Genomic DNA, 12,741 nt, shown 5'->3' on the forward strand with positions numbered 1-12,741 from the left:
CAGAAACATGGCAAATGCACTATAATGTGGATAAATGTGAGGTTATCCACTTTGGTGGCAAAAACAGGAAGGCAGATTATTATTTGAATGGCAATAGATTGGGAGAAGGGGAAGTGCAAAGAGACCTGGGTGTTATTGTGCACCAGTCGCTGAAGGTAAGCATGCAGGTGCAGCAGGCGGTTAAGAAGGCAAATGGTATGCTGGCCTTCGTAGCAAGAGGGTTCGAGTACAGGAACAAGGATGTCTTGCTACAGTTGTACAGGGCCTTGGTGAGACCGCACCTTGAGTATTGTGTGCAGTTTTGGTCACCTTACCTGAGGAAGGATGTTCTTTCCATGGAGGGAGTGCAGCGAAGATTCACCAGGCTGATACCTGGGATGGCAGGAATGACGTATGAGGAGAGATTGTGTCGATTGGGCTTATACTCACTGGAGTTTAGAAGATTGAGAGGGGATCTCATCGAAACCTATAAAATTCTGTCAGGTCTGGACAGACTAGATGCAGGAAGGATGTTTCGGATGGCCGGGGAGTCCAGAACCAGGGGTCATAGTCTAAGGATAAGGGATAAGCCATTTAGGACTGAAATGAGGAGGAATTTCTTCACCCAGAGCGTGGTGAACCTGTGGAATTCTCTGCTACAGAGGGCGGTGGAGGCCGGTTCATTAAATATATTCACAAAAGAGTTGGATATATTTCTTGAGGCTAAAGGGATCAAGGGATATGGGGAGAAGGCAGGGACAGGGTACTGAATTTGGATGATCAGCCATGATCTCATTGAATGGCGGAGCAGGCTCGAAGGGCTGATTGGCCTACTCCTGCTCCTATCTTCTATGTTTCTATGACGGGCAGCAGCAAGGGCACTGACGGAGGGCAGTAGTGGGAGTAGGAATGCTCTCATCCTGAGAGACGACAGCAGGTTCTTGCTCCACTGAGCCACTACTTCTACCCCAGGCCGGCCCCTCAGCATTCCTAGCTATCTGTTGGGAGACAGATTGCTGGACTACTGTGAGACCCTGCAAGCTCCTTCCCACACTTGTAAACCCAGCCATGATGGCAGCAGTCTGAGCTTCCACTGCAGCACTGAAATGTGGGGTCGCTTCCACCTGTGCTGCAGTGGAAGCTGCGACATCGCCCATCACATGCAGCATCATGGCTGGGTCCACAAGGCCTCTCATGGAGTTGCCCATCATTTCCATCCTGGAAACCATGGGCTCCAAGCTCTGCGCAAAGCCCCATGCCATGTTGGAGCCGGACTCCTCCATGCTCCTTGATACTGATGAGATACTCTCTGGCAGGTTTGCCATTGCACCAAGCTTTTTTGTGTGCATGTCCATCACCCTTCTTCTGAAGACCGCCCCATTGAGGTCATCGTCTTGAGTCCTGTGCAGCAGAACTCGTGTGTAAACTCGCCCTCCAGGGAGCTGGCCTGGCTGCAGCCCACTTGTGCCCGGTGACTCACCACGTGCAGTTCCGCCCTCTATACTACCCACTAAAGCCTGCGCAGTGTCATTTTTTGAGCTGGTGTCTGCGAGTGTCAGATGCAGCGCCATTGTGTTGTGTTCTTCTCCATCACTGTCATCCTCCATCACTTCAGGGACCGGCTAGGCTGCTGGCAGTTCTTGGACATCTGAAAGGAGAAATGCACAAGGGTCTGGTTGTGGTGGGGGGAGGGGGGAAAGCAAGATATCCATGCATACACCATCAGCAGCTTGTAAGTGAGAAGAGATTGTGGGATGAGGGGGAAGTGGGTTGCGAGATGAAGGATTAGGTATGAGCATACCGTCATCATCAGCAATGATTTCCACTTCCCCGCTCGCTACAGATTCTGGGAATGACACTCCAGTTATTCTGAGAACTGCTTCCTCCAGCTCTGAGTTTCTGAAGTCTGGCTTGCACTCCACCCGTCTGCTGGTGCCTCCTGGTGGTTCTGTGCCACCTTTGCCTGCAAAAGAAAGGGAAGTGTGTCAGTGAGTGTGGTGTAATATGTTTGGGTGATGTGCCCACCATGGTTGAATAGCTGGCAGTGTGTGCAAGGTGTTAGATGTGGGTGTGAGTCTTGCAGCAGTGATAAGTGTGTGAGGGTGAAGTGAAGCTATGGATGTGAGGTATGAGTGGTGATGGGTAGAGGTTGTTGGTAGTTGAGTATTGGAGGTGTGGTGTATTGAGCAATGTGTATGATGCTTGTGGTGCCAATGGTGGGATATGGCACTTGAAGATGCATTCACTCACCTTGACCACTTGTGTAAGGTCATTAAAATTCTTGCGGCATTGGATTCAGGTCCTGGGGACAACACTTGTTACAGTGATGACTTGAGCGATATCCTCCCACAGCCTTCTGGTGTTCAGCCTTGAAAGCTTCCTGCCCCTCTGTGGGTAGAGGCCCTCACAGTGTCTTTGTAATCCCAGGACCAAGGCCTCCAGTGCCACATCGGAAAATCTCCTTGCCCTTTCCCTTAGCTGTTGGGCCACGGCTCTGTTCAGAATGACAATGAGGTGCTTCTGCAACAAAACACCTCCCCTTTAAGTAGTGCAGACAGCCTGGGCCAAACTTTATTGGCCAGTAGACTGCACCCAATATTGGCCCTCCTGTTGAGCCCATGGCCAATCAGCAACGCGTTCAGCCCTGAGATCAGCACAGTAATCATTATAATGAGCAGGCAACACACATTTTATGTGCTGCCTGCACCACTTTGAACGGGTGCGGGCACCTAGCGCTGCGCTATGCCCCCGCCCGTTTTTGGGGTTTATCCAATTTCTAGGCCAAAGTGTTAAACGAAAATATTAAAATATATTTCATTTTAGAAGCAAAATTAAAACCGTAGTATACATAATTGCTTAGGGTTAAATATTTTGGGGATTTGGTTATAATGTTCCCATTAGAAATATCAAATCTGCAATATTGTAAATACGGTGAATTTCCATTATGAACGTATTTTGTTATCTGATTAACAGTATAGTTGAGTGCAAAGCAACAATTTCCTGTCATTTTTACCTACATTTTGTCCATCCCTCTGACATCACAGCACTTTCTCCCACCCCCCTGTCCTGCCCTTTAACACCATTGGCAGTTAAATATATGTTCTGGTCCCTCCTCTTTGTTCAGCTGTAAACACTAAACTTACAAAAAAGCATGACCAGGTTTCATTGGAATTCTAGATTCCATTTGAAAATAAGCTGCTGCTTGTTACAGGTCTACATATGTGTCAAAATTGGTGTCACCTCTGTAACTTTTACCACATTACCTAGCTTTTCACCAGTTCCACTTTGGTTAAAGGGCTTCATGAATCTCTGGATACTTGTTGAAAATGGGGGATGAATACATAAAAAAAAATGTTTTCATTTGTTTATAGGATGTGGGCGTAGCTGGCAAGGCCAGCATTTATTGCCCATCCCTAAATGCACTTGAGAAGGTGGTGGTGAGCCACCGCTTGAACCGCTGCAGTCTGTGTGTGAAGGTACTCCCACAGTGCTGTTAGGCAGGGAGTTCCAGGATTTTGACCCAGCGACGATGAAGGATCGGCGATATACTTCTAAGCCAGGATGGTGTGTGACTTGGAGGGGAACTTGGAGGTGGTGGTGTTCCCATGCGCCTGCTGCCCTTGTCCTTCTAGGTGGAAGAGGTTTGGGAGGTGCTGCCGAAGAAGCCTTGGCGAGTTGCTGCATTGCATCTTATAGATGGTACACACTGCAGCCACGGTATGCCGGTGGTGGAGCGAGTGAATGTTTAAGGTGGTGGATGGGGTGCCAGTCAAGTAGGCTGCTTTGTCCTGGATGGTGTCCAGCTTCTTGAGTGTTGTTGGAGCTGCACTCATCCAGGCAGGTGGAGAGTATTCCATCACGCTCCTTACTTGTACCTTGTAGATGGTGGAAAGGCTTTGGGGAGTCAGGAGGTGAGACACTTGCCGCAGAATACCTAGCCTCTGACCTGCTCTTGTTGCCACAGTATTTATGTAGCTGGTCCAGTTAAGTTTCTGGTCAATGGTGACCCCCCAGGATGTTGGGGGATTCAGCGATGATGATGCCATTGAAAGTCAAGGGGCAGTGGTTAGACTCTCGCTTGTTGGAGATAGTCATTGCCTGGCACTTGTGTGGCGTGAATGTTACCTGCCACTTATCAGCCCAAGCCTGAACGTTGTCCAGGTCTTGTTGCATGCGGGCATGGACTGCTTCATTATCTGAGGAGTTGTGAATGGCACGGAACACTGTGCAGTCATCAGCGAACATCCCCATTTCTGACCTTATGTGGGAGGGAAGGTTATTGATTAAGCAGCTGAAGATGGTTGGGCCTAGGACACTGCCCTGAGGAACTTCTGCAGCGATATCCTGGAGTTGTGAGGATTGACCTTCAACCTTGTGCTAGGTATGACTCCAGCCAGTCCAGAGTTTCCCCCCGATTCCCATTGACTTCAGTTTTACTAGGGCTCCTTGACTTCAGTTTTACTAGGGCCACACTCGGTCAAATGCTGCCTTGATCTTGAGGGCAGTCACTCTCACTTCCCCTCTGGAATTCAGCTCCTTTGTCCATGTTTGGACCAAGGCTGTAATGAGGCCGGGAGCTGAGTGGTCTTGACGGAACCAAAAATGGGCATCAGTGAGCAAGTTATTGGTGAGTAAGTGCCGCTTGATAGCACTGTCGACGACACTTCCCATCACTTTGCTGATGATTGAGAGTAGACTGATGGGGCGGTAATTGGCCGGATTGAATTTGACCTGCTTTTTGTGGACAGGACATACCTGGGCAGTTTACCACATTGTCGGATAGATGCCAGTGTTGTAGTTGTACTGGAACAGCTTGGCTAGAGGCGGGGCTAGTTCTGGAGCACAAGTCTTCAACACAATAGTTGGGATGTTGTCAGGGCCCATAATGTTTGCTGTATCCAGTGCACTCAGCTGTTTCTTGATATCACGTGGAGTGAATCGAATTTGCTGGAGACTGGCTTCTGTGATGGTGGGGGCCTCAGGAGGAGGCCGAGATGGATCATCCACTCGGCACTTCTGGCTGAAGATGATTGCAAACGCTTCAGCCTCGTCTTTTGCACTCAAGTGCTGGGCTCCACCATCATTGAGGATGGAGATATTCATGGAGCCTCCTCCTCTCATTAGTTTAATGGTCCACCACCATTCACGACTAGATGTGGCAGGACTGCAGAGCTTTGATCTGATCCGTTGATTGTGGGATCGCTTAGCCCTGTCTATAGCATGCTGCTTCTGCTTTTTTGCATGCATGCAGTCCTATGTTGCAGCTTCCCCAAGTTGGCGCGTTATTTTTAGGTATGCCTGCTCAGGGTCATGCTGCTTGTTGTAGGGTTTGAGAGGATCTATGGCTATCTCTGAGAAAGTCACTCCACCTTCAGGACTTGGAGGAGGAGGAGAATTGGGGAGGCATGACTGAGGAGTGCATTTCCACCTTAGCCACTCCACTTAGTCTCATCCTTGCATTGCCACTGGTGTGTATACAGCCAGACTATCGGAGGCTGGCCAGACAGCTGGAGTAAATGCTGGGGTTTGGGCGGTGGAGGGCGGCAGCGGTAGTGGTGGTGGTGGTGAGTGTAAGGATGGGTTCAAATGAAATGTCCAAGGTGCAAACACACCTGTCAGCTATGCATCCTTAATCCTTTCCTTCGAGAACCTGAAAATGGAGCGTTATTCCCAGGGTGATCGCTAGAGCTACTTTCAATTTGACCCACAAACACAATTCGCTAGGATATGGGCACAAATGACAGTTGTAGCACAATTTTAAGAAGCTGTCAGAAATATTTGAAGAAATTTCTCTACCTTTTGTCAAACAAGAGCAATGTAGCAGAGAAATGGTGACTTGCAAACATACACCAAAAACCACATTGTACCTTTTAAAATGGACCCAACTGAAGGCAGAGGCCTCCCTCACCACATTTGCTTTACATGGGACTTAGCCTATGAAACTCTCTCTTCAGGCACTCCACTCGCATTGTGGGGATCTTCCCTAATTTGTATCACAATTGATGCCTTAAGGAGCCCAGCACAAGGCCGATATGCAGATTCCGAGTGCCTCAGATGTTTCTGGGTTAGCTAATTGTACACAGTGTAGGTCAGTGTTCCATAATGTGGGATCCAGTGGTCAATGTGCAACAGTACTAAGGAAACCAAAGATCACATTATTGGCTATTGTATTACATTTCAAGTTGGCACTCAATAGATACTTGTAAATAGCAATGTCTATCCCACAATTACCAAAGTTGTTTAACCCTTTAGTCTTTAATACTGCCCCTATTCATTTGGCAATTTGTGTGGATTGATATTCTAAACTTTTGAGTTTTGGGCTAAAGCTAAGCTATCAAATCATACATGTTTAGTTGGTCTTGTTCAGTCAGTGGATACTGATGTTGGAAATTTGATCCAGGAGCATTGACCATGGGAACAAATTTCACACATGGTGTCCATTGTAATAATATTATCTTGATGGTTTCATTTACCTATTCAATTTGAATTTTAACAGTTTACTACATTGTACTAGCTTTGCATGGTATGAAATATTTGTATTTCAGGACAATAATTAAACAAAGTACAATCTGACATTTAGACAAAGCTTGCAGATCACATGGATCCAGTTGTAGACTAGATTGTATTGAATAGAAATGTAATTTTCCATACATTAGAATTCTCAGGTGGCCTTCCCCTGTTATGTGAGGTATACATTTGCATATGATAGTTGGATTATATGTTAAGAATTGAGACTTTTCTGATTATATTTTGCTACTGGTCAATATGTTTTGTAGCATGGATAGGCATAGAAGCTTTGTAAACCTTTCAACAGACCTAAATATTACACACAACTAATTTATAATCCAGCATGCTTAGCTTTGGCCACAAAGCTCCTGTCATCCATTGCTTTGACATTTGATGATCTCTCCTGTTGTTTCTAAATTGCTCCTCTTTATTCTCTCTCTCTCCACCGCCCCCTCCCCATAGTGTGTCATTTTAAAGTCTTAAATTTGTTTATTTGTTGATCAAAATTGAATATCTGGTTTACAAGGTGTGATTTAAATAAAACAAAGTGAAAATATTAGTTGAAATTATTCAATTGAATAACAGAGTCACAAAACAATTACATTTTTAAAGCATTATCACCAAGCTCCCTCACCAATACCAGCTGATGTGGCTTGTGATGCATTCAAAATAGGTTTATAAACCTTGCATGGTACTGCTTTAAGGTACAATCGCCTTCATCTTATCACTGCATAGCCCAATTTTAACAACACCTCAAATTGTAAATGCGTTGCTATGGGTTACTGCTTACGTAAAACTGTTGAGACTGGTTTATATGCAGAACACATGAGCAACATGAAATAGCAAAATACTTGAGCTGGTGTTTTGCTTTTTTTGTAATTTTTACAGATTGACAAGTATTTTACTGGAGGCAATGATTATAAGTTTTAACTTTGAATTCAGTATAGTATTTCTATGAGAAGAGACATCAGAACCAGAAAGAGGAAGGAAGCTGTGGAGGAGCTGAACATGCCCACAGAAAGACATGTGTGAAGTACACTAGTTGCTTTATAGCAGAAATAGGAACGGTGCTTTAACAAACATCCCACTGTGTAGTAATTTATTAATGCAAAATAAAATAATTATCTATTTTCTTTCACTGCCATGAATATAACTAATTAAATAATGCAAATTGTTTGACTAGTTGCCTTTTTTTGCCTTGGGCACTGCAGTACCATAACTTAGTTACAAAACCACATTTTTTTTATCGTTTTTCAGTACTTCCTGTTCTAGCAACAAGGAAGCACAAGTCCAACTTTCAAATGTTGGACGTGGTACGGTATGTCTCTAAATGACAGGTTAGAAATGGAGTATAGTAGAGGAATATTTTACCAGACGTACAGTTAGAAACCTATAGGCTGCTTTCAGAGTATGTTTCGGGATCTTGCAACATAAAGCAGAAACCTGGGGTGTGACAGATGGAAACTTGTTGCTGGTCTGCTCTTGACGAGAAGTGATTTGTGAAGTTGAATAGTAAAGAGGAGCTTCGACATTAAATAATTGTCCATATTTTTATATTAGTACCTCCTAAGCCTGTCCATCTTCAAACCCTGTGTCAAGAAGAACCATTTCAGCTGATTCCTCCAGCTCCGTCAAGGCCTTTACCGGCTGACCCTAAGCTAACAAAGAGCTCCTATTCAAAGGCTGAGAGCAAAGAAACAACAGTGTTGTCTTGTGTCTCCTCACTTATTGAGAAATTTGAAAGCGTCAGGTAAGCCATTCTGTCTACCTACTTGTTTTATAAGTCCTATTTTGCTGAGTTTTTAAAAATGCTATTGAACCATCTTGGATGATGTGCGCCAGAGCCGGTGTGTTTTTTTTTTCCATCGCTTGCGGCAGTCGGTGAGATCACAGAGGGTGGGACTGTAGCTCGGTACCACCAGTGCTGTGTTGTATAAGCACGCACCGTGAAATACTTATTTAAATCTTGTAATCCAATTAAACTCATGTTGGAAACAGTTGAAAGGGTTTTCTGAGGACTTAAAATGGCAACATTTGTAAATTTGTTGCCTGTTTCATTGAAAAATGGGCACTCTAAATAATTTACTAAAATATTGACTTACAGTTTTCTGCAAAAATTATAAATAAAATTATTCACATTCACAAACCAAATAGTGAACTTGCACCATCTATTGTGGAAAGAAAGCAATGTTTCCTTCAATTAATGCAAATATTTTCACCATTCGAAATTGAATCAGCTTTTAGCTACACACATTAAAATAAGGCTAATTTTGAGGTTTTTCCAGAACCACTGAAATAAATGCAAAATGTTTTCCCTTTATTCTATATAGCTATGTAAATAAATGAGTCTCTTGGACTGATTCTTCAAGATAATATTATTGGGCTTCAAGTATTATTTTTGTTTCCTTATGTTGAATGCACTCAATTACAGGAAACTCTCATTTAAATGGCACCTAAATATCCGGAATTCTCTATTAACTGGCAAAAATTCATACTCCGAAAACACCTCAATAACCGGAAATGTTGCCGAGTCTGAGTCTCCTGCGATGGCTGAGTTAGTCAGTGGGGGTAGTTCTCCAAACTGCCACTACTTGGCTTCTTGGCGCTGTCGGAAGTCCGAACACCTCAATAACAGGAGTCTGACTCTTTGTTAAAAATAGCCTCGGTAGATAACCCTCTCCGTCATCCGGAATTTTTAATCAACCGGCATCATCCCGGTCCCGTCGGTGTCGGATACCAGAGAGTTTCCTGTATTTTAAATTCTTGAAAACGAATGCTTGCATTTTTTTAAAGACATAACCACCCAGTAACCAGAACATTGATTTGGTACATAAAGATACTAAAGCCGCGAAATTCGACTCTTTTGCGCCTGCCGTTAGTGCCTCCGGGGGGCGTAAAGGGCTTATCACCCGGGCAGGGGCGCGTGCCTCCTGAAAAATTCGGCGGGGCGCTACTGAGGCACTCGCCAATAGCGCCCTGGGCCACTTGGCGATGACATCATCGCCGTGTGCTGTGACCCCTTAGTACCCCGTGGCAGAAATTTGGTTGCACCCTGCGAGGCTTCCGCGGGCGACGTCAGCGCCAGCCTCACGGGTCGCAAAGCAGGCTGGCCTCCGCTCACAGGGTGATAATTAAAAGGCGGTGCGGCCGCGACACGCACCGCCATTTTTTTTCTTGGCCAACCTCCAGGTTGGCCCTCCATGGCGGCCCTTGGCATGGTCCGTGGCCGCCATCACGCAGCCTGGCACCACGTCTCGGTGCCGGGCTGCAGCCACGGCACCACGCCGCCCTGGTGGGCTAATGTGGGCCATCAGAGGCCCTGCAGAGCTTGAAGCATCCCTCCCCTTTAACGGAAGCGGAGGGGCACTGAAACATGTCAGCGGTACACGGAGCAGCCGCGTAGCACTCTGGTGCTACCACGCTTTGCGCCCCTGACACTGCCCCGAGAGGAAGTGGAGCGCCCAAGATAGCGTCCGCTTTCCCGCCGGGGCGGTAAGCCAAATTTAGCGGCGGGGGCAGTTCTTCCGTGCCGGGCGCTAAATCTCCGGCGATAATTCGGTTACCACCCCCAAACAGGGCCTAACCAAATTTCGCCCTCCAAGTCTTTTATTCAAGCCAGATTGTTATTGGAGAATGAGATAATCACATGTTGCCATTTGGATAAAATGGTGGCTGAATCCAGGCTCTCTTTCTTGAAATGATGTGTAGAAATTAGAAATTAACTGCCCAGAGTTTTATCTCTTCTCAATCCATGGATAATGTTAGAGCTAGTCATGTCCTCAGAAACTGTTGCTGTTGGCCAGATGAACCGATAATGTTGAACGACACCACTTATTTGATAGAAAAACTATTGTCTCTCCTGCATACTTTTGCCTCTTGTAAGTCATGAAGGTAGGCAAAATTGATGATGTATATATTGTAACAATAAAAAAGGAAATACTACAAATATAGATTTGATAGAAATATAAACAGAAAATGTTGGAAAGACTCAGCAGGAAAGGCAGTATCTGTGGCGAGAGATTTCTCTCCACGGATGCTGCCTGGCCTGCTGACTATTTCCAGCATTTTCTGTTTATATTTCAGATTTTCAGCATCCACAGTATTTTGCCTTTTGTATTAGATTTAATAGAATCTGTTCAAATTATTTGCATCTATGTGAAATGTCAATGTGTTACTTTAGGCAACTGAGCCCAGAGATCACTAAAAGAAATCAGCTAATATTATCCCTTAAAATGGAGCCATCTCAGGACTCCTCGGAGTGTGCAGCATCTGATGGCGACTTGGAGCCAGCAAGCTCGGCTGCGGGTACAACAGAAAAAGCTGATTCGAATGAAACTGAAATCAGCATGGAAGTGATGGAACATTCAAATGAGGACAACATTACGATGAAAGAATTGACGGAAAGTGATATAAAAGACAGTGACTGTACGGGCATTACCAGGACTCAAGAGGCCAGTGCTGCGGCTGAAATTGTAGAATCAACTCTAGAGCAAAATGGAAATGGTAAAATACCCAACAGAGACAGTGGGATTGATAGCCCCTCATGTAGTGGCGAAGGTGAGGTTTTTCCCAGTGAAGAAGTCATGGAGGAGAAAAAAAATGTCAGTTCTGTAGAGAATGAAAATGATATGGAGATAAAGCCTGGAGCAGCTTCTGAAATACAACAAAAAAGAGACTCCACCCAGGAAGAAGATGATAGTGATATGGATGAGGGCAGCAGTGAAGAAAATGAACCAGCAGAAGTGCCAAAGAGTGAACAGCCAGAAACAACCAAGGTAAGGTGTTATTTTCAGAGATTTTATCAAATGTGGGTACAGAATGTAGCTGATTATGTTGAACATATCTTACTAAATCGTGTGCCTTTCATGTGTAGTTTGGAATGTAATATTCAAACCCATGTTTTCTTTCATGCAATCTTGGTCTGGAGTCACAAAAAACTGAGAAAAATACAATTTGTAGTCAAATTAGTATTAAGCAGTCATTATAGATATTATAAGAAAATAATACAGCAATATTCTGATTAATTTCCTGGAGTTGATGATTTAAACATCCCTGAATATTTGTTTTGTGTTTAACAACTGTTAACTTAAACCTGGGTAGGGAACAAATACCGAGGTTTGGAAAAAGCCTGTATAGTGAGAAAATGTAACCTCATCATTTTTTCCTCCACTCCCCCCTTCAGTTTTCTTCCTTTAACGTTTCTCTTCTGTATTTGGCAAGATACTAGAGCACCATCATATCCCCAACTGCATCCCAATTGACCATTCTTCATTAATCTGAGCGTATTTGAACAACGACTGCTGCAGAGGCTATTCAGTCATGGGGATAACACTGATGCTGGGACCTACCCAGTATGACATGTCCCATCCAACAACACCACCATGTACAGGAAACCCTTTTTTATCTGGCACTGGCGTGGTGCCGGTTTATCAAAAAGTCCAGATTATAGAGAGGTATAGTAAAAGGTACGAGAGCCCCGTACACGGCCACAGATCCAGGCGTCCCTGTTGCATGGCAACAGGTGCAGGAACCCCGGCCACAGATCCAGGCGTCCCTGTTGCATAGCAACAGGTGCAGGAACCCCAGTTACACGGCCACAGATTCAGGAACAGCCACTAATATGAAGTAAAACTTACCTGAACCTACTCCTGAATTTTGCCGGATAACAGAAGTTTCCGGTTATTTAGGTGCCGGTAAATCGAGAGTTTCCTGTACCTACCTAGTGAGATGCAAGGGTGGCATAATCATGGTCAACTAACAAGCACATAACCCCTGGAAGGCAAAAAATAAAACTTCTATCGTGATGCAGCCATGGTTCATGAGTGGTTAGGACTAATGTTAAACAAAAGGAGATGCCTTATCTAAGAGAAAAGAATAGTGATAAGGATGAGGATTGACAAGATTGTAGAAAGCAATGAAGAGACCAAAAAATTAGGACAGAGGGAGTATGAAAAACCTTGTAGATTGTATAATGGATAATTGCAAAGCTTTTTATAAGCACATCAGGATCAAAGAGAATGGTAAATGAGGACACGTGCCCATTTAAATCAAATTTTGATATGACATTAGTAAAGAATACGGACGTGGCGGATGTGCTTAATGAATATTTTGTTTCTGCATTCATAGTGGAACAGGAGGATACAATACCAGATGTACAGGAATTCCTAAAGATTATTGAAGGGGAGACACTTTGAGGCATTCATATAGATAGAAAAAAATCTGTAATAGGTAAAATAATTGGATTGAAGTCAGACA

The 12,741-nt window shown here is 44.5% G+C and overlaps 1 protein-coding gene across 2 annotated transcripts in view; it reads left to right on the forward strand.

Moving 5' to 3' along the window:
• The window catches only part of LOC147111113 (FYVE, RhoGEF and PH domain-containing protein 3-like), a 316,038-nt gene that overhangs the window by 182,803 nt on the left and 120,494 nt on the right, over nucleotides 1–12,741 (forward strand). For both annotated transcript variants that reach the window (XM_086001673.1, XM_086001672.1), the window contains exons 3-4: nucleotides 8,047–8,236; nucleotides 10,667–11,261. In XM_086001673.1, the coding sequence (XP_085857799.1) occupies nucleotides 8,047–8,236; nucleotides 10,667–11,261 (785 nt within the window). The remainder of the gene's footprint in view (nucleotides 1–8,046; nucleotides 8,237–10,666; nucleotides 11,262–12,741) is intronic.

The sequence above is a fragment of the Somniosus microcephalus genome, chromosome 11 (genome assembly GCF_052327205.1).
Source record: "Somniosus microcephalus isolate GS21.2 chromosome 11, FLI_Smic_1.0, whole genome shotgun sequence".
In the NCBI taxonomy this organism is placed as follows: domain Eukaryota; kingdom Metazoa; phylum Chordata; class Chondrichthyes; order Squaliformes; family Somniosidae; genus Somniosus; species Somniosus microcephalus.